We start from the raw sequence: 21,635 nt of genomic DNA on the forward strand, positions 1-21,635 counted from the left end.
TTAAACCATAATCTTTGGATTTAAATTCTAATTTGTTGTTCTCATTAAGCTAAAAGAAAAACATAGCACACCACTGGAACCTAACCCAGTACTAAATAAATTATTTCCTCCCAGACTCGGGATAACGTAACCCGTCGGTCAAATTAAAGTTTTCATCAAGGCTCACGAGACAGGCAATAATTTGACTCACTATCCCGTTGACGAAGCAATACCAACAAGACCAAAAGCGACAACCGCTGTCCAACAGTCGTACCAGCGCGTCTGAAGATAAACAAGATTAATTCCGTTCTGGGCGTGTATATCAACGTCACTTGTTACCGTGGCTACCCTTGTCTCCCTAATGAGTGGGTGAATTTATTACGTCGGAGTCGGATATTTCCACCATCTACCTTTGTAATACTACCGGGGTCGGGGTCTACATAATTGAAAGCCTATTAAGAGGTACTCATATTTCTGGTAACTGGGAAAAACCATTGCTGAAATTAACAAGCTCAAATTATTTAATTTCCTGTAGACAGGATGAAAATAGATTTTAATAATAATTATGGCATGAAAACAGCATAAATATGGATTATTATTTTATAATTTCATTTTAATACTGGACAACTCCTATTTAGAGCCAGTGAGACTATGGCATCCACAATTTGGGTATGTTGTGAGGGTGAAGGTAGTGAGAATGGTAAGGAGATGGGGAGGAGGAAGGCAGGGAAGTACCAAGCTATTCAAATCTGGTCGCCAAACATGCCGAAAGCAATTTTAAGTTTTGAATCATGGTCCTACACCAGGGCGATGCTGATTGCGTTTAAAAGCGGCTTTTCGGTGTAATCATTCCCCAAAGAAAATGTGCTAATTTTGTACAGGTTTTTTAAATTGTCTGAGTGATGGGAGTACCGCATTAGAGTCGTATGGGTTTCAGAATAATTTTCCTTTTCCACAGGAATACGCAAGTATTCAATATTCGGCGATTCAAGTATCTCGGAGACACCCACTATACATCTGCCTGGAGCTCCGCACGCAGACACATGTTGCTAACATTTTGTATCTCGTCGGGGATGCCAGTCTTCCGCGATCAGGTTATTCCTACTCAAGTCGTCGAAACTTTAAGCATGGCAACATTGGTGTCAGATATTTTGAAACAATGCGTGTGCATATCATGCTAGAAAATACAAACAATACAGTTAAGAAAGAATGACGGGGTTAAAAATTACAGCTTTAGCAGCTGTTTGGTGAGTGAGGTTATGAAATCATTCTAGGTTTGACGTTTCAAAAATTCGTGAATGGTTGTAATGCGGGTCTTGAGATTTCAGCAGCGACGTTTACAGACTCTGCGTGACAAGTTGTTTGCGACTTGAGTATACAACACGAGCATCGGATACTTGCGTACCCCTAAGAAAGAAGGGGCCCAAAAGTTTCTCTCAATAATGTTATTATATGAGACCACATTTCAGAATCTAAAAATTGCTTTCATTTCTAAATAATACGTGTATTTTTTTTTCTTTTTTACCTAAGCAAATACAATATTTTTTTCAACATAACTGAAAATATAACTAAATCCGTCAAACTGAATTTTGTTGGCATATTGAAACAGCCAAACGAATTTTTATTTTCCTCGTTTCCATTAGGGGTTTTCTCGAAAGTGCGTTTGTGTAGTGAACTAGACAGATTTGTGTGATTATTTTATCACACTTTAAACAGCGTACCATTGAAGAAAAAAATGAAAATGAAAATTGAAGCGCGTACAGTCCGAATGATACTCGTATTGCCCAAGAGCGAGTCTGAAATTCATCCCAAATGCCATAGGTGCGTTATGAATAGCTGCACCTATGAGACCTTCCGTCAATTTTAGGTTCATACAAACATACTGCGTCAGATCGGTAGAACTGCAAACCTAGGGAATTTATTGTGCGTAACATCCTTGAGGTTTGTAAATAGCATTTTGCAAGAATCAACAGATTTTTTTTCTATGATTATAGTGTTGTTATAAAAATAAGTTACATAATCACTAAATATTTTTTTTAAAACTTTTAAAAAAAACCGACCGATCCAAGCTTTTATAGTTCAATTGAAAAGTTCCATAGTACATTGTAGCACTATATCATTACTACGAATCAAGTTTCATGAAGCCCAACTTAGGTCTTAACGGTTTTGCAGTAAATAAACCACACCTCGCAAGTTCATCAGGAGTTAATAAAGAGTTAAAGTTTGTTGCAAAACTCTCGTCATTATACCTTCATGAATCAAGCTTTTTCCTTCACACCTTAGTTGAAAATTGTGTGGTTCGTATATGAGCGAAGGTGTTGAGTGTTGGTAAAGATTTCTACAGCATCCGATATTTTATAAACTTTTTAGTAGTATCTTTAAGACCACAGTTTAGTTTTAAAATGTTACGGAACGTTATGGACTGTAGATAGTTGTACTCCTGTAAGTACAATATTTTGTTGGACAGAGAAGGAAAATGTTGAAAAAAGGTAGAGAAAAAAATGCCAACAGCATAAATACAAAAACTCACAACCGCGACGAAGACCAGATATAGACATTCCATTAAATTTATTTGCCCTTTTTTATTAGCAATATGGACAACTTTTGCATACAGTTTTTCTGCGCTCTTTTATATTTGTCAATCTTAGAAGAGATTTTTAATCTTATCCTATTTTAATTCTACTGTCCTATATCGGTATTTAGATTAAATTTATTTTCTCTGAACCGGAAAACGACCAAACATAATATATCCTTCATAACATTTATGCGAAAAAAAACATTTTAATTAACGATTTTTAAGCTCAAAAACTTAAATGTTTATGCGTGGTTAATATTTTTTTATCGTTTTAACTTCCACGAATACTATCGTATTGTTTTGGGTTTTGTCAATATTTTAACTTTTAAAATACCAGTTTTTGTCAGAAATTTGAAAGTAAATTTACATTTGAACCAACTCAAAAATTTTAATAAATGGCTAAATATTAATGTGATATCTGCTAAAATAAAACAAAATATAAACCTTTGACTACAATATTATACAAACATAAGATATTTGTTAGGCAGACAAAATAATATTCTCTGACAAACAAACAGAACAAAATTAAAAAAGCAAATTATTTATTACCTATGTCGTATTCCGTTTCAAAGCAGAGAATTTTTCACCAATTTAAGGGTTTGTTTCAAAGGGATGTTCCAGGTTCTCTTGAACCCTTGTAACTTTTACCCGTTGCTGTTACATGACGTACGATCAACCCTTCGCTTTCACACACAGACTAATAAACAGCAAGAAACTGTCCTTGCGTAGGAAGTGTGGTTTTTGACATTTGAATAAAACATTGTTTTAAAAATATTATAATTAAATTCCGTGCTGGTAACAAAGATTTGAATTCACAACAGTTTATTTTTATAAAAGGTTGAATTTATAGCAATTTTAAGCAATCGTGGAAAGAACACATATTGCCGGTATTTGTTTTTTAATTCTGACAAGATATAATTCTTTTAACTTTGCACAGGATGCTGTGGGGAGTTATTTGATGCATCTCTTTTGTGTACATTGGCACGAGTAGGATTATTACCCAGCTGCACAATCTGAATTTCCACCATGAATAATAATTATAAGAATCTGCATTTGGTAATCCACTAACCATGTAAAGTGAATTTCCAGGCCAAGGAACGTAAAATCTTTTTTATTTATTTTCAAAATATGTTTTCTTTTAAGTTTTTGTTAGGTTTGGTTAAGTTGGGTGTGGTTTATTTAGTTTTATACGTTTTTGAATCAATTCAACTTCAAAAATAATTAAAACCGTAGAATAAATTTTAGGTATATTACTATTTTTTATAAAACTAACTGAAATAACTGAATGAGTAAAAACTCAAATTATAATATTTAATCATTGAAGACATTATTAGCGATTCTCAAACGAAAATTTGAGAAACAAAAATTTAATAAAGATGCAGTCGCATTGCAGTGCCATTGAAGTCAGGACCTTAGCCTTGCCGGGGCGCTGCTCTACCACTGAGCTGATCCGACAGTATTTCCTTCGGTCATATTTAACTGTATCATACTTCAACTAAGAACTACCATCTTCATTTACTCACCTCATATTTTTATTTTATTTTTTTTGCGATCGATATTTTTCTGTTTCAGATTTTCGTTTGAGAATCGCTAATATTGTCTTCAATGATGACATATTATTATTAAATGAAAATACTTATATAAATTTATGAAAGCGGAACGCTGGCATTTAATAGTTTGGGAGGCGGGTATGGGTACCGCCGACCCGGGAACCATTTATTGGTTAACAAACACCTGTGCCGTAGGTCACTTAGCAAGGTGAATTAGCAAGGATTCCCGGGCTTATGGGGTAAGGTTTGTCCGGGTCTTATTGACAGTTGCGTTTGCCCATCAACTGCGTGACAGACTGGACCAGGAGAAATTGATTGAGGGAGAATTTTTGACCTCTACAGCAGGACCTTTTCGAAACATCGTCTCGCACCCCAGTGGGAGGTAGGGATTCATACATCCGTACCCCCCCCTCTTAAATACCCTTTTCGTTCCCAGAACTTCATTTCATTTAATTTCCTTAAAAAGACCCTTTACATAGTATCCCCAAAGATGTCATAGGCCCTGAGGGAACATTTTTTTCAGCGCCTCCTGTGTGGAGCTAATGTAAAAACAAGTTTTGTAAAACTTTTCATTAATTAAACATTGGTCAATAGAGTATAATATGCATTTCAGATATTTTATGTTTTAACATGATGAATTTCTGTGGTTAAGTTTCTATAAAAATATCTTTAAATTATTAACAACTACTTTATTGAAGATCTAATCGAAAATATATTAAATTTAACATTGTTTCTTAAAAATAATATTTCATATGTAACTATCTAAGTATAAAGTAATTTAACTGTCGTAATAAAATGTTGAACGAGCGATGTTAAAATTTAAGGCCCCACTTCTACTAGTGTACTATTAAAACATCAAATTCCATTACGTATGGATTAAATAACTGCTTGTTTATACCAAACATTGTTTTAATATTTCCGCCCTTCCCCAACTATGTATATTTTATAATTTCTTGCTCACTAAATCTCACTTCTCATTGCTAACGCTCTTGACTGTCATAACATCGGGACGATTTAAATATTGAATAAATTGAGATAATTCTAGCTTTTATCTCCCGGTTCTATTCCTCCCTTCTCGTGTCGCCATGGTAAGGACCGACTTAACTTTCTGATCCGGCATTTGGTATAAACCTCCCTTTTCTGTCCGGTTCGGATCGGAAATACGGAAAACTTTCAAGCCACGAAAGAATGTTTGTTCTGGAAAAGCTCGAGAAGCGACTACAAGTATTTTCTAGGAAAATGTGGGCTCGACCGCAAGCACATGCGCCTATGAAGTTTAACCCTCTAGATGCTAGTAAACTATGTATCGTTATTCTTGGATAAGTGACATCTTTCAACGATGAACGTTGTTTTAGCAAATATTAACCCATTCCGTCAAAAGAACGCCGTTTTGTTTCCATAGCCATTGCTTTCATATATGATAAAATTTTACTATGGCCTTGCTTCTTACAGATCAAATTTATCGCTTCGCGGCAGAGTGTAATTTTTTACGTACAGTTCGCTTTGAAAATCGTTTGAAATTTTCGGAAATCGCCAACGACGATCGTCGTTTCACTAAAAATGTAGAAAAATATTGTGCAGTTCTTATTCACTGTTTTTTAGGTAATCTTTAACATTTTTTGATATTTTTTTTTATTTTTTTTTATGGTGAATACCTCACAAGAGTCCCAACTGCTCCCGTCTGGAGCCAGTGAGACTATGGCATCCCCAATTGGGGGATATTGTGAGGCTGAAGGTAAGTGGGGAAGGGAAAGAGGAAGGTGGGGAAGTACCTGGCTATTCAGATCTAGTCACTAAACACGGCTAAAGCCATTTGGAGCAACGTTTCAATTCTGAATGGTGGTCTTACACCAGGGCGATACTGGTAGTATCTTCCACTCTGGAATATATATACCAAACCTATAAAAAAAATCAATTGGTAAAACAGTAAAAACAGTTTTCTATGGTTAATTTTTTTAATGATCTAGTTAATGTATCGTAGATTTGTCAAAAAATATTTGTTTTTTTTTACCTGCGAGGGTCTTGATCAATGAGGAGTTGAGTATTGTTTGTAATGAAATAGACAAACTTGTTTTAATCACGACCGGTCAGTGGCTAAATTGGCATCGCGCCTTGGTCGATTAGCTTATCAATGCAATTTTTATTACAACCTGCAATCGGCTGATGAATCGCCTTTTCCACTAGGTAATCTAAAATTTAGCACAAAACAGCTTAAAAATTTTAGCATCCAGAGGGTTAAGGGTGGATTTCTCCTTATTACTGGATATTTTTGGATTGAACTTTCAGAAGAAAATGATCGTGATTTACGTGTTGACCTAGCGGATGACATGTGGCATGTTTGTTATTCACTTTTGAAAGCTAAGCAGAATTTTCGGGTTTGTTTTTGACTCGCAAGGTCTCTCAACCTATATATAATATTATGTATTGGGTTAACATTGGTGCGAGTTTCCTACTTGGATATGATACATAACTCTTACGTACGGACGTTTGAAAGCAATGAATCTAATATATTTTATGTTGAATATTATTTTCAGCATTGATGGAATTAAATTGTACCAGTGGATTTTTATTTGTTAAGGTCAATCAAGTTAATCCATATCCCTACTAACTGGTCAATTAAGAATTATCACAAAAAAATGTTTCAAAGATATTTAATTTGCTCATTTAAAATTCAAATATAGAAACAAAGAAAACATTTTGATTAAACAGATATTTAATATTTAACCGTTCTTATACAAAACACAATTTATGTATTTTGTTGTTGATTTAAAGTTTTTTTTTTATCAATTTATTCAATAATAAAATAAATAATTCTTAGCAATATTTACAAAACATATCTTGTTTTTAAATTGAATAATAATATTATTGAATCCTACAAATAAAATTTGGTAATAATAAAAAAAACATCAATAAATGAAGTATTTTATTGCGAAAAATAGTTAAATATTAAATAATTTCTATATTGTTAAGTGTACAAACATCTACATTATAAATGTTTATTTGTTTTCTAGATATTTTGTTTGTCACTCAACATATTAACATATTTTGTTTGTCACTCAACATATTAACATTATTTTTTGTTTGTAGGCACTCTGCTTACATATTCCAATTTTAAATATTAACTGTGTTTACATATTCCTTTTTTTCATACTAACTCTAGTTACATATTCCTATTTTGCACATTAACTCTGTGTTAACGTTCTAACTCTGTTTAGATATTACATTTTGTAAATTAGCTACTTCAGTGAAGTTAGAGGAATTAATCCCTCGGACCACGATGTGCCATATTCGGCACGAAACGTCAATAGTAGTTGAGTCACATTGTGCCATATGTGGTATTAAATGACACGTCCTTATACAACTCGATCTATACCATGGTCAGGCTTAATATGTAAACAGTTTTCGAAAGAAGGAACACGTAGGACGGGTTGTTTCACAGAATTTGAACAATTCATCAAAATTCAAAGCTGATTTATAATTTCTGTGGAAGTTCTATTATTATATAATTTTTGGCCAGATGATTCACAAAACTGAAATAATAACAGACCTTTTGAATAGAACCTTCACAGACCAAAAAAATCAGCTTTAGAAATTATTGAAAAACCTTGAAAATGTGATAAATCATCTTAAATCATGGAAATTATTGAAAAATGTGTTAAATCGTCCTAAAACATGAAAATGATCGAAAAACTTTGAAAAACGTGTAATATCGTCGAAAAATTATTGAAAGTAACTTTAATCGTCGTGAAACACCGAATGAATTGTTAAAATTCTGTAAAACAACACGACCTAAGCTATATATTTGCATTTAAACGTGTAGAGTAAATATATATGATACGTTGTAACTAACACGATACTATTTTGTCTTGACTTGAGGGGTTCTAAGATAACATTCAAATTTTAAAAATAACTATATATGAGGGTACCTGTAACTAAGGTTTCTTCTGGTGTGCCAAAAAAGTGCCGTATATAAAGTCAGTATTGCGAATAAGGGTTTTATTAAAAACAAACTCGTTTGCAGAATTTAAGCTTCAATAAATTTAAAACGTTTGAATAATCAGCATGTTTTTGTGTGAGGAGATTCCCATCTCTACGGATAATATTATAATCAGTATAATATTTCGTATGTAAAATAGCAAAATCATAAAGCATGCTTTGTCTGGAATGCTTCCCGTCATAAAATAATAACGCCTGCGAGCTTCTTTTAATACCCTTATTAAAAAGGAATCTCAAACATTACGATGAACAAACAAGAATCTCACGTTATTCAGCGTACCGTATAATTTTACCAGAGCTTTTAAAGCAATTTTACTTCCTTATAGTAAAATATTTTATAATTTTTGTTCCAGGAAAACGATGTCCCTTTTTTACACTAAGAACTTGATATTGATGCAAAATGCCTTGGAAGAATTTTTTTAGGACTACATTTAACTCTATGTATATATGAGTGTCTGTACCCTGTGATGGGCGGGCGGACAAATCTACAGTTCTATTTCGATGTTGATGATATTTTACATACTTAATCTTTAAAACAAGAGTAAAGTCTGCGTAAAGCCCGGTCAACGCTGGGGACTTCAGCTTGTCTATTTATATAAGTCTATTTTACAGCGTGCTTGAGGTGATTTTTCACGAAAAGGGCGCTAAGTAAATTAGCTTAGTATTTTTATTATTATTATAAATAAATGAACAAATAGTTTAAAAGGATGAAAGGCAAAGAAAGGATGAAAGTAGATTGAATGCTGTTGAAATGAGATCCCTGAGGCCATGTGTGGTAAAACCATGTATGATCGTGAGAGGAATGTGGAGATCCGCAAAGAGTGCAAGGCTGATGTAAGCGTAATGAGTAAGATCAAGAAATGTGAATGAGGCAAGGAGTGTGTGCCAAGTGTGTGTGTTGTTTGGTGGTCCGTCCTCTCTACCTACCCCTGCGGGGAAACGGCGTGATGGTTAGTTAGTTAGTTAGTTAGTTTAAAATACATTGATAGAGGCTTGCGGTATCCAAAATCGATCGCTTGTAATCTATTTAGTTTATGTTCATAGAAAACAAAGCATGTAGAACACTTTCTTCTTTCAACGCCCTTTCCCTTGGCCCTTGAGGTAAATAACGCGCCCTGAATATTCCACCCACTTTGAGAATCAATGGTAAATTATAATGCGTTCTTTGTTTGATAAAGAATGTTTTCAAGCGCATTGAAGAACGAACCCACAAAGAAAGATAGGTCAATCGACCTGCTTAGGTTAGTTAACTAAGTCAGATGCAAACAAGAAGACCTCTCTTTTACAAAGCTCAAAAGAAAAATACCAGCGGTAAAGCCACAGTGGTAAATTCCATCATATCTGTGTGGCGAGAAAAACTAAGCGCATCAAAGCTTGGAATTCCGAGAAAATGCATTTTATTTTGTGGAATTCAATATCAAAAGAATACCCTGATACAGTATGCTCGCCTGGTGGACGGGATTCCTTTTCACCGGACAATGGGAGCGCCGGAATGGTCAAGTAATGTGGAATCAATGATGATCCGTGGAATATTCTATGACTCGTGGAACGGCTGGCCATTCTATGGAATGCAATTTATACCGCGTGTCAACGTAAATTGCACTGTAATTTGTGGAATCTTGGAACTGGTAAATGTATGCAAGGGAAATGCCTTTTACGAGCTTTGCATTATGCATGGTTTTTTGTGGTAGAAGTGAAGAATAATGTCGGAACAAAGTGGTTTGGTTTATTACGAATTAAACGTTAGTTATGTAGTAAACTATTAGGCTGGCCGCATACATACGTTTTCCGTATTCGATTTCCGAATTCGTTTTCCGTATTCGGACATCCGAATGCACGGAATCAGTAGAAAATACATTAACTGCCGCACACGTTCGTTTTAGTTCCGAACGGAACAAATTCCTTACGCACGTTCCGAATGCCAGCCGGCGCGTTCGGAGAAAACGAATGGAAAAAACCTAATGACGTCATGTGGAACGCAGCTATTGCATACAGTTTGTTTGTGCCGACGCAAACGTACGGAAATTTCCATTCGTAATTCAGTGTTGCCAACGGATCTTGACCTAATATCGCCGTTTCTCATACATAAGGTAGCGTAAAGTAGCCGAATTTGCTGTTAGGTGGGACATGTTTAAAATTGATGTTTTTACGTGAAAATAAAAAATTTCGTGGGGGGGGTGGCTAGAGAATTTCAAAAAAATAAAATTTGTCCCCAGAAAATAAAAAAAATTCGTGGGGAGGGTGGCTAGAGAATTTCTAGAAAATATAAAATTTGTCCCCAGAAAAATAAATTTCATGGGGGGGGGGGGGGGGGGTGGCTAGAGAATTTCGGGACATGTTTAAAATTGATGTTTTTGAAGTAGCTTAATTGGCGACCAGTCGCCTTTTAGATTTTTTCGGCGCCGATTCTCGCTCTGAGTAGCCTAAATGGCGATATTGCCCTTGTTGGCAACACTGGTTCTGACGTTTATACATTCCGAATGAAGAAAAACGAACGTTTGCGCTAGTCTCACGGAATTCCGAATACGGAAAACGAATTCGTAAATCGAATACGGAAAACGTATGTATGCGGCCAGCCTTAAGTATCATATATACATTAGTTATATAATAACAGCCTTACTAACAAACGTGGTGTAAATATTTCGGGGCGCGTAAGGTCTGAAGAATGAAAAACTTATTACCATGGCGTTTGTTTAGTTAAAACGTTCTTAAACCTGGCTCGATGCTAGCTTTACCACACCGAAGTTGAACGGGCTTGTAAGAATCTAATTAATAAGACGGATAGATTAATTAATTGGTATCCGGTAATTGACGGCTACACCATAACTAAACGCAGAAAACCACTTTAAAATTATAAATTAATGTTAGCTCTTAGAGGGTTGGAGCTGGCCACACGATAACACATCTTCATACATAACACACATTTCACCACAGCCTTAGATTAATGAGGTTTTTTATCCAGTTAAGAATTTTTCCTCATAATACTCATTAATGTCACATAAAATCAGTCAAGTAAATAAAATCATCAGATGGTAATAGTAATAAGGCCAAATGAGCCGCAGTACTAGTTAGTTAGACACATGAAAGGATATTGTTATAAGCCCTAGCTAGTTAGAGGATTACGAAAGAATCCATAAACACAAAAAAAAATACTTTAGATTACACATGTGCCCTAATGATGGACACTGCATTGCGTCCGAAACGTTGGCTAAAGGAAGTGGCGCAACCCGGCATAATACCCCAAAAACAAATCACTATAATACTTTTGGCCGTGAAAATCTGTAATCATACCTGTAATACCCTATTATGTATATATAAGTAAAAAAAAAAAAATTACCAGATTATATGTTAAAAGTGTCCAACGTTGAAACGTTGGCTAAGGAAGTGGCGCCACCCGGCATAATACCCCAAAAACAAATCACTATAATACTTTTGGCCGTGAAAATCTGTAATACCCTATTATGTATATATAAGTAAAAAAATAAAATGTTACCAGATTATGTGTTAAAAGTGTTAGTATTAATAGAACAGTCAATGGCTATCCAACGAGAAGCTGCAACGATTTTGTGTTTCGTAAGACAAATTTATCGGCAACAAAAAACAATATTTATTATAAAGGTTTCAAAATGTTCAATGAAATCCCTTTAAATGTTAAGGAAGCCAAAAGTCTTTCATGCAGTTTTTCATGGGTTATGTCTCAATGTTGTGAAGTCTAAATAGGGTTCCATGATAACTCAACACAGTGACAATTCAACACACCTTTAAAAAGTGACATAAAATCATTAGAAACGATGAAAAAAAAAATATTTATACCTAACCTAACCTAACCTACTTAACCCAGTTAATAAAGTTTCATCACTTTCCATGACTTCATATAACTTTTTTTAGATGTGATGAATTTTCATTTTGATGATTTATCCGGTCACCAAATAAAATACATTTAAAAAAAGACTAGTTGTATTGAAAACTCTGAATAACCCTTCTCGTATAATTCTGTCATTACATAGTCAAAAGTAACAATTTTATTTACGAAGTGGGACAATCGAGACAACTATAGTTGTATTAAAAACGCAAAATAGCCCTTTATCAATTTTTATTTTATTTCACTGTGATATTAATTCCTTCTCTAAGTTTTCTTGATACCACCCACAATTCTTAGTTTACGAACATAACTTCCAACGATAATTTATTTTTCATTTCGATAGCCACACAGGGAGAAAAATGGGTTTTGCTGATTTATTGAATATCTCTTAAAAAATTATGGGTAATCCAGTTAAAAACGGGACTGCAGGCCACTCCCTACTAAACGTTTAGTAAATACTCGTACATAATAATATCAATGCGAAAATGTTGACATCCTGACAATTCATTGGTATTTTATTGATAACCGTGTTTTTAACCGGATAACGAATAATTTGAGGATATTCTTAATAAATTTGTAATATTTTAAATCAGCAAGTTTTTTCCGTTTACGAGTACAAGTAGTTATCGTAACAAAAACATTTAATGAAAATTACATCATTGATAAACATAGTAGGTGGCGTAGGTACTCTCCCAAGGAGTTGACAAAATAAAATAAAATAAAACTACATATTTTTTTATGAAAAAGTAGAAGGATATGTTCAAATCATAAAAAAATTGATAGACTGGCGGGTTCAAAGAAAGGGAAACAAACAGATAAGTATACAGGCAACTCGCATCGTTATATCACCATTTAGTCGGCAAATAAAATCTGCTAATGATTTACTGGTCCTTTTTACAATGGCGCGTATATTGCTGGCTGAGTAAAAAACTGCACTACTATTCCCAAAACGGGTGAACAACAGATTAGGCTTGTTTCCAAAACTGATTATTTTGTTACACTATTACTAGTTAGACACTTAAAATGTATTATAATTTACCCACCTCACTCATTTTTAGCGGCGCTACGAACATTCTAATCCTGCGCTGAAAAGTTCCACAATAGACTGCGGTGCAAATCGTTGCCTTACTTTAGCGAACTTTACTTTTCTGCGCAGGGTCTTGTTGTTTTGATGTTCGCTTTTCGGCGTTCAACGTACGACTAATGTGGTAAATTATTCGAAGCGTTCTAGAACCCTGGTGCCAAAAATATGGTCACGTGGTTTGGTTCTAGTTCGTCAAAATGACGTCAATGGGTCAAATAGATTCTTATTACAATGAAACTGTATTAATTCCTTTAGGGAATTGTAAATTATTCACTCATTATTAGCAAACCGTTCTTGCTAAATACTCCCATTTTAAATATACAACAATAAATATTCTGGAACCATTTTTGCGTATTAATTTCGGCGTTGAAGCTTTTCGTGCCATGATAGTAACTTAATGGTTCGCTAATTATATTTTAATGTTGTGTTGAGAATGGGAATAATGAATTAGTGGCGTGGTGCAAAACTCCGGTTGGGGCGTTTTAGGTCATTTGAATGATCCAGAATCCATTTTATACGTCTTGAAAGAGCATTTCTTTTGTTCAATTTAGTGTTGAAAAAACTTATTGAAGCTTATATTCCTCATTGTAATATCTGATCATCAAATAAATTAATATATTAAAATCTCTTAGGTCCGGAATATCAGTTGATTTTAAGCTCGGCTTGAAATGTCGAACTTAGCTCGGCTTGGAACATAGTCAGTAAGCCTAGATATCAGCAACAGTTCACTACTGTCTATGATTTTAATAGAGAAATGTGTTTTGTTTTTCTTTGTATAACCAAACTTCTGTCTACGTGACTAGTATATCTATGCTTTCAACTATCATTGTGAGGTTTGAAAATGTAAACGACATTAGTTTATTTGACGTTGAATTTATTTTTCATAAAGGTCCCCACTTCCATCAGCATGGTGCTTTAAGCGAGGATGCTAATTTTAAATAGTTTTTGTTTCGATGGAGTATTTTTTTAAAATTTAACCCCACACAGGAGGAAAATAATTTCCCCCAGGTCCTATGTCATCTTTGGGGATTCCTTTTTTAAATTAAGGAAGAAAGTTCTGGGAAGATAAAAGGTATGAGGGTTGGGTAGGAATCTAGGGATCAGTATGTCCAGGAGCGACTGACATATGAATAACTTAATGGTTTGGCAAATCCTAAAAGAAATATCCCACACATCTTCAAAGAAAAGCGATTCCATAACCGAGATTAAAATAGATAACGAGATTATTAAGACATCAGAACAACCACTAAAAGTATGTAATTTTGTGAATAACTATTTCGCTAACGTCGGCAAGGTATTAGCAAACAGAATCACTACAAATGACGATATCCCAGAATTCTCAAACCACTATACACACACTAGTGTTTCTTCCTTTAAAATACCATACATTACCCAAATACAAACACTAAAACTTATAAACGAACTAAAAAACACAAACTCTCAGGGTAGCGACAAAATATCACCGATGACACTAAAAATAATAAAGTCAGCACTTCTTATCCCACTTACTATACTTATAAATCGGTCCATTAAAGAAGGAGTGTTCCCAACTATTTTGAAAACGGGCAAAGTAATTCCAATCCATAAAAAAGGAAACAAGGAAGAAATTAATAATTACAGACCAATCACAATTCTAAACACGCTTTCAAAAATTCTCGAGAAACATATCAAAAACCACCTTTTAATTTTTCTTAACAAAAACAACATACTATCACCAAATCAATTTGGATTCAGGGAAAATATGAGTACCTCACATGCCATAGCCTCAGTAACAGACTTCCTCAAAACAAATATAGATCAGGGTAAAAAATGCCTTGGAATATTCCTAGACCTGGCAAAAGCGTTTGACACAATTCACCACCAAAACCTGCTAAATAAACTTAAATATTTCGGAATCACGGGAACAGAACTCAAATTAATTGAAAGCTACATGGAAAATCGCACCCAATATACTTCAATAGAAAACACATGTAGTGACAAGGAACAAGTATCCTACGGAGTACCACAAGGCAGCATACTTGGCCCAATCCTATTTCTTATTTATATTAACGATCTATGTCACCTCCAAACAGACGGGGAAATTATAAGCTTTGCTGATGACACTGTGTTACTTTTTAAGGCCACTGACTGGAACACACTAATCACAAAAGCTGAAGTTGGCCTAAATATTACAAAAAAATGGCTTGACTCTAACTTATTAACTTTAAATATAGATAAGACTAAATTCATAACCTTTAGCATAAACTCGAGAGGCCAACCCGCCAAAAACATCTACCTTAAAATACATTCCTGTCACTCAGCGAGCACCCCGTGCAATTGTCCTGCAATCACACAAACCGAAAATATCAAATATCTTGGTATATACTTCGACCGATATTTAAAATGGGACAGACATATTGAATCGGTTAAAGGAAAGATAAACAAGTTGATTTACTTTTTCAAAAACGTGAGAAATATACTGAACATATTTGATATTAAGAATATATACCTCGCAATAGCACAATCTATAATGGAATACGGCATTATTGCCTGGGGCTATGCCAGTAAAAAATACATTAACACACTATATAAAGCTCAGAAAACCTTAATAAAAGTAATACTTAAAGTACCAATACTAACACCCACTTCAACCATATTTAAACAATTCCCAGTGTTGAAGATTCAAAAACTTTATTCAAAACAAATACTTACTTTCCTTTACAAGAACCTAAACACATTTAAAACTTCACAAACTTCTCGCAATACCAGAACAAGACATGCACACCAACTACTAATACCAAAAACCAACACATCCTTTGGACAAAAACACTACAGATTCCAGGCTATAAAACTATTCAATTCACTTCCAACACAATATAAAACATCTAATCTTACAGAATACAAAAAACACATATGGAACTGGCTACAATCCTGTTAATATTTAATTTTTTATATTTCACTTTTTTGGAATAACTATGGAAAAACTACTGTCATAACTATGGAAAAATCGATTTTATATTTTAATTTTTAATGTTTCTCTGTGTAACCAACTCCACTGTATTATTTTAGAATTATATAACTTTACAATTGAAAAAGTCCTCCACAACACAGGTGAACTCCTAGCGTGGAGGACAATATACTATACCATTGTTTAACAAATATATTAAAGAATAAATAAAAAAAAAAAAAAAAAAATATATATATCCCTCCCACTGCGGCGCAAGGCGGTGGGTTGAGAGATCAGTTGGAGAAGTCTAAAGGTCTTCCCAAACCAGCCTCTCCCGATCTGGCAAGCCAAGCAGCTGGTGGGGAGGCACATCTTGAACACTCCTCACCGATGAACCCGGGAACACCTGCTAAATCACAAAACTTAGCAAACCACTTGCGGTGACCTATGGCAGAGGTTTTGGTTATGGAATAAATGGTTCCTGGGGCGGCGGTACTCAAACCCACCTCTCATATTGAACGTGCAAGTGCACTATTTTTAAATTATGACTAACTAACTGACACTAGCTTTAAATTTTTCAAATCCCTTACTAGACTATTTCAGAACAATTATCAATCAATAACATCGTCATTCCTCATTGTTCAATGCATATGTAATATTAATACTGATAAAATTAGGCAATTTACGTAAATTGCGGTGAGTTGAAAATATGCAATTATTTGGCCGATTTAGCCTGCTTAAATTTGAGCGAGGAATCTCGTACGTAGCGAGGATACGGACCGACTAATGTACCGCGCCTTAATTAAAGACACAAAAAATAAAAAGGTAAATGTCGCAACTGGTACATGAACCATAATCCTCTAGTCTTACCCGGCCCAACGTATCAACTAATTGAGCTATTGAGACATTTTAATTATTTTAATTTTTATCGATCTCATATTTCAATTTAAAAATTACTAACATTATCTTCACTGTTCTTATCCCATGCAAAAATACAAAGGCATTGTAAGGATATACGTAATAGGTACTTTAACTAGAAATAATTTTATATGCATCATCATTTGTATCATAATGTTATGTCTAAATAAAACTATAAAGCCATTTAAAAAATATATATTTTACAGTAATTTTTTAAATATGTTTTTTGTGAGTTATAAGATATGTTTTCACTTGTTAGATATTTCAAATATTCGAAAATTAATTTATTTGATACATTTCAATTGAGATTTACTCATTTTTTATGATCTGATGTGTGATTGTGTGATTTTTCATGATGTGTTGCTGTTACAGTATTTTTTAAACATTGATTGTTTTTCGTTAAAGGATTGTTCCTCGCCTGAAAACATATATTATCTAATACTTATGATACCTAATTCTCCTTTTTAATGATTCACAAATCTTGTCACAGTCAATGTATGAAATTTATTTGTTGGAAACATGAAAAAAAACTCGATGTACGAGAATGAAAGAAATTAAATGATATTCAATTAATCTGTAACTCAGATGCTGCACTGAAAGCGAGTGACTACTAGGCTGACTATGTGGCGCAGAGCGCGGCATTTATATAGGCACGTGCCTTGGTGGAGCCGCCCGACAGTTCTAGAAGCTGTGGGAAAGCCGGCGCGTTCTCATCGCAACTATAGAAGTTTGCAGGCTATGAACGCGGACTATGCTAGAAGTGGCGTATCGCAACCAACATTTTAATTTCAATGTGTATAAGTGTGACAAACAACATAGTTTCAAGGAGTGGCGGCCCGTCTACGAAGGTCTTTTGGTCAATAACCTCCCACAATATGCTACAATAGTATTAATATAAAAAGGATTTAACAAACTACCCGATTATAACTTATTTATAATATTCGTGGACGTAGGCTTAGTATCATAAAAAATATTTGAAAGGAATTTTCGGACATGACTGCGGTGAGATTATTAAGGTATTAGAGGGAGATGTGAAAAAATGTCAGTCGTAAGTTTTTTGTGTTATAAATGATAGCCATCTTGAACTTGAAATTGTGTTGATCCATTGTTGGCGTAATTTGCATGGAATAATTTAAAATGTGAAATCATATCGAAATACAAGAGAGAAAAATAAAGAGGTTAAAAACAAAAGTTATCATTTTTATCTGAACATTTGCGGGTGCAATAAAATTGACGCATAGGTACTTCTGCTTACATTGTTTATTTTTTAAGTCTACTGAGAAACAATTGACTGAGCTTGGAGTTAATACAAATTAAAATTAAAACTTTAAATAGAAAAAGATCATTAAAAGAAAAAATTAACAATAATTAGTTATATGTGTAAATAAATAATCTTAAATGGATTCAAATAGTAAATGACGTGAGTAATAAATAATTGTGATTATTGGATCAAAGTGTTAATATTCTAATTTGGCGGAAGCGTTCACAGCTCCAATTTCAGAGATAAGTTCAACATTTCCTTTGGTACTTTGGTTCCCAACGGGCCTATTTGATAATCTTGGCTAAGCTCACCAGTCTAGGGAAAATATAATTATAGAACGATTTTCGGGTTCATCAAAATATTTCCGGTTGATTTAGAAATAATATTAACACTGGTGTTTGTTTCCGAGCATAATTTTATGAAAACTCATTAAAACATCGCTGAAATTTAAGAAGTCAATTTATTGTAAACTTGGCACTCGAGTCGGGTGGGACGGCTGTTTTCTACCATTAATTAATAATTTGTGTTCTTTCACAATTTTATTTTTTTATTAATTTCATTTTAAATTTGAAATATTTGACGACCTCCGTGGTCGCCAATTCAAATCCCAGAGGGCCAAACTAATTTTTATTTGATGAATTTGTGTTATCGAACAATTTATCAACTTGTCACGTTCCAGATTCGAAGATACTATCAGTACCGCCCTGGTGTAAGACCACCATTAAGTATTGAAACATTGCTTGAATGGCCTTAACCGTGTTTTGTGATCAGATCTGAATAGCCAGGTACCTCCCCACTTTCGTCTTTCCTATCTTCTTCCCCTCTTCACTACCTCACATCATACCCAAATTGGGGATGCCATAATCTCTCTGGCTCCAGACGGTTGGGAGCATTTTGGATTCTCGTGGTATTCACATAAAAATAAAAATAGACAGAACACTTTTTGGACACTCGTTCCCTAATTTGTTCAGTTTTGGCATTCTGATCCTACAAAACAGTTTCAATAGTATACCTGTTTTTCAAACATGGATATTTGAGTTAGGCTTAGTTGTTTTGAGACTACGTTCCCAAAACAAATATTCTCACTCTGAAATATTCTTATAAATGTATACCACTATCTATGCCCCTTCTGAATATTCCTTTGGGACACAATTTGTGATAATTGTATGGCTTCGATATCGCAAAAACTTCATAACAGGAAAAATACATTTAGATTAATCCCTCAGATTTCACCCTTCCACGCTTCGACCTAGCCAATATACGCGCAGGAATATTAAAAATCTACGCATCCAAAATACACGCTCGTAAAAATCGGCGATATCTTCAGTTTTATGTAAAACAAAGCCAAATTACAAACTCTCCGCAATTTGTACGCCTACCCGAGGCAGCATTTATGTATCAAATTTCAAACGAAAGATCACAATCTAACCACCAAGCCTATTATTCACGAAAACGGTTTCAAATTAAACGATTTGAGCATGAAACCGGGCGTGAGAATGGTTTCCGTCTTCACGTTATGTTTTCTCCCCGAATTCAGTCCACTGGATTGGAAGTAAAGATTTATGGGTCAGACCAAACGTTAAGCGTACTGCCCCGTGAAAATTAAACTGGACATTAAAAACCTCAAATATTACAAAAGTGCCAGTTCACGGCAACCTCGCAGATCATTTGGCAGAGTAATTATTGGGAATTATTTATTTAAGCCGAGGTAAGGGTTGGGAAACCGATATTGTTTATTAATTCAATATTTTGGTGTGGCCATTTCGTGAGATAACCACAAAAGTTCAATGACAGTGTAAAAAAAACTATGGTGGGCCTCAAAAACATTTCATGCTCGATTTTTTAAATGCTAATGTATAATCACGAAAGGAAATTATTGATATAGCTTAGCGAAGTCTTGTTTTAGCTCGATCGTTTAAAATTTCTTCTCTCTGTATTTTTTTGTATGTTCCGCCTCCGTTTCAAGATGGTGGCCATTTTAATGGTTCAGTAAAGATTATTTTTTCACATGTGAAATCCTTGTTTTTTAGACTCTCTTTTTCTTATGTTTTCAATATTATGGTAATGATGTTTCTTTGTAAAAAATGTATTATTTCTAATTTGAAATTTAAGAAATATGTGTTTTGTCAAATATATGTAGGTGTTTAAGTACCTTCTTAAATCTTATGATTTAAGAGGAAATTTTGGTATATTTAATTTTAAATAAATTATTTTTTTTAAATGAATTTATGTAATATATTAAAAATAAACAAAAGGTAGCAGTTTGTTTGTCGTCGATGCGCTTTGTACAAAAGTAAAACGATGATTTTCTTCAATTCTCTATGCTAACGATCTACATTTTGGTCAAACACATTAAAAATGTCACTTCGCTTCTGAATCGTTCGTTATACTGGTACGGTTTTTCTCAACTCTTTCTCCTTAAATCCTTATCATCACAAAGGCACGCCAAGGGCGTCGACATATTATTTTGTTGACAACCGCGTGTGATTTTTTAAGGTAAAAAATCCCACAAAAGAAAGTATATTTTTAATTATCTGATAGGCAAGGTTGGCGCACATGAGGTTAATGAACAGGATCGGGGTGTTCAACTCACCGAGTTCTCAGCGATGACGTATGGCCTCCGAATGACGGCTCCATACCACAGGAGCCAGAGGGCGTTATTCGCCGCAAAGGAGCCAAACAGGTTCATGTGAAGAGTGATGCGCGCACAGCGAAGTGATCTGGAATATGAACAATATTGAACAACAATGTAACAACATCAACTATTAAGGGGTGAAATATTACGCTATAAATTAAAAGCGTTTAATTTAACTCCATATTGCTCGCCAAACAATCCCATACAGACCACACACACAAAAATCACACCTAAAAATATGATGTATTATAAGTGTGGGCGTGGCGACGATATGCGCTGTGATCTGCTAGCCAGGCTTTATTTGGAAACTACCAAATAAATAAAATTACCAACGGCAGGAGAGGGGGTCAGTTTAATTAACGGAGAGCCGCAATTGCGCAGCTGTCATCTGTCAAAGTGACAGATCACATGCAAAGAAATGATATTATTTAATAAATGTATATTCCATCCTGACCCTCTCTCCTGAGAAAGATTATAGCGTAGTTTGTCACCCAAACGCTTAATACGTATATGCAGGGCCCAAATTATGCGCGTTCTAATTAAGCAAAGTTCTAAAAAAAAATGCCTTCGATCAATTATACTCGGCTATTTCCACAATCATTACACCGAATTAGCACGGATTCATGAAAAGACGGTCTTCTTTTTCTTCGGTCGAATTCTTTTGAAAAAGCTCGTCCTACTTGGTATACATAGTTACCTGTTTAGAGGATTGAATCTTACATTATTAACCGTAATCAGGTAATCTTAATCAACGGTGTCTTATCAAAATCTATCAACGTAAAATCTGGTGTCCCCCAAGGGTCCTACATTGGTCCGCATTTATATAAATGTTCAAAAGTTATATAAATG

At 34.3% G+C, this 21,635-nt stretch overlaps 1 protein-coding gene across 1 annotated transcript in view; it reads right to left on the reverse strand.

Moving 5' to 3' along the window:
- Window positions 1-21,635, reverse strand: part of Dh31-R (Diuretic hormone 31 Receptor) — a 545,747-nt gene that overhangs the window by 121,684 nt on the left and 402,428 nt on the right. The window contains exon 6 of the mRNA XM_089636652.1: window positions 20,745-20,871. Within this exon, the coding sequence (XP_089492778.1) occupies window positions 20,745-20,871 (127 nt within the window). The remainder of the gene's footprint in view (window positions 1-20,744; window positions 20,872-21,635) is intronic.

Source organism: Hesperophylax consimilis, chromosome 10 (genome assembly GCF_061612785.1).
Source record: "Hesperophylax consimilis isolate HC1 chromosome 10, BYU_Hcon_1.0, whole genome shotgun sequence".
In the NCBI taxonomy this organism is placed as follows: Eukaryota; Metazoa; Arthropoda; class Insecta; order Trichoptera; family Limnephilidae; genus Hesperophylax; species Hesperophylax consimilis.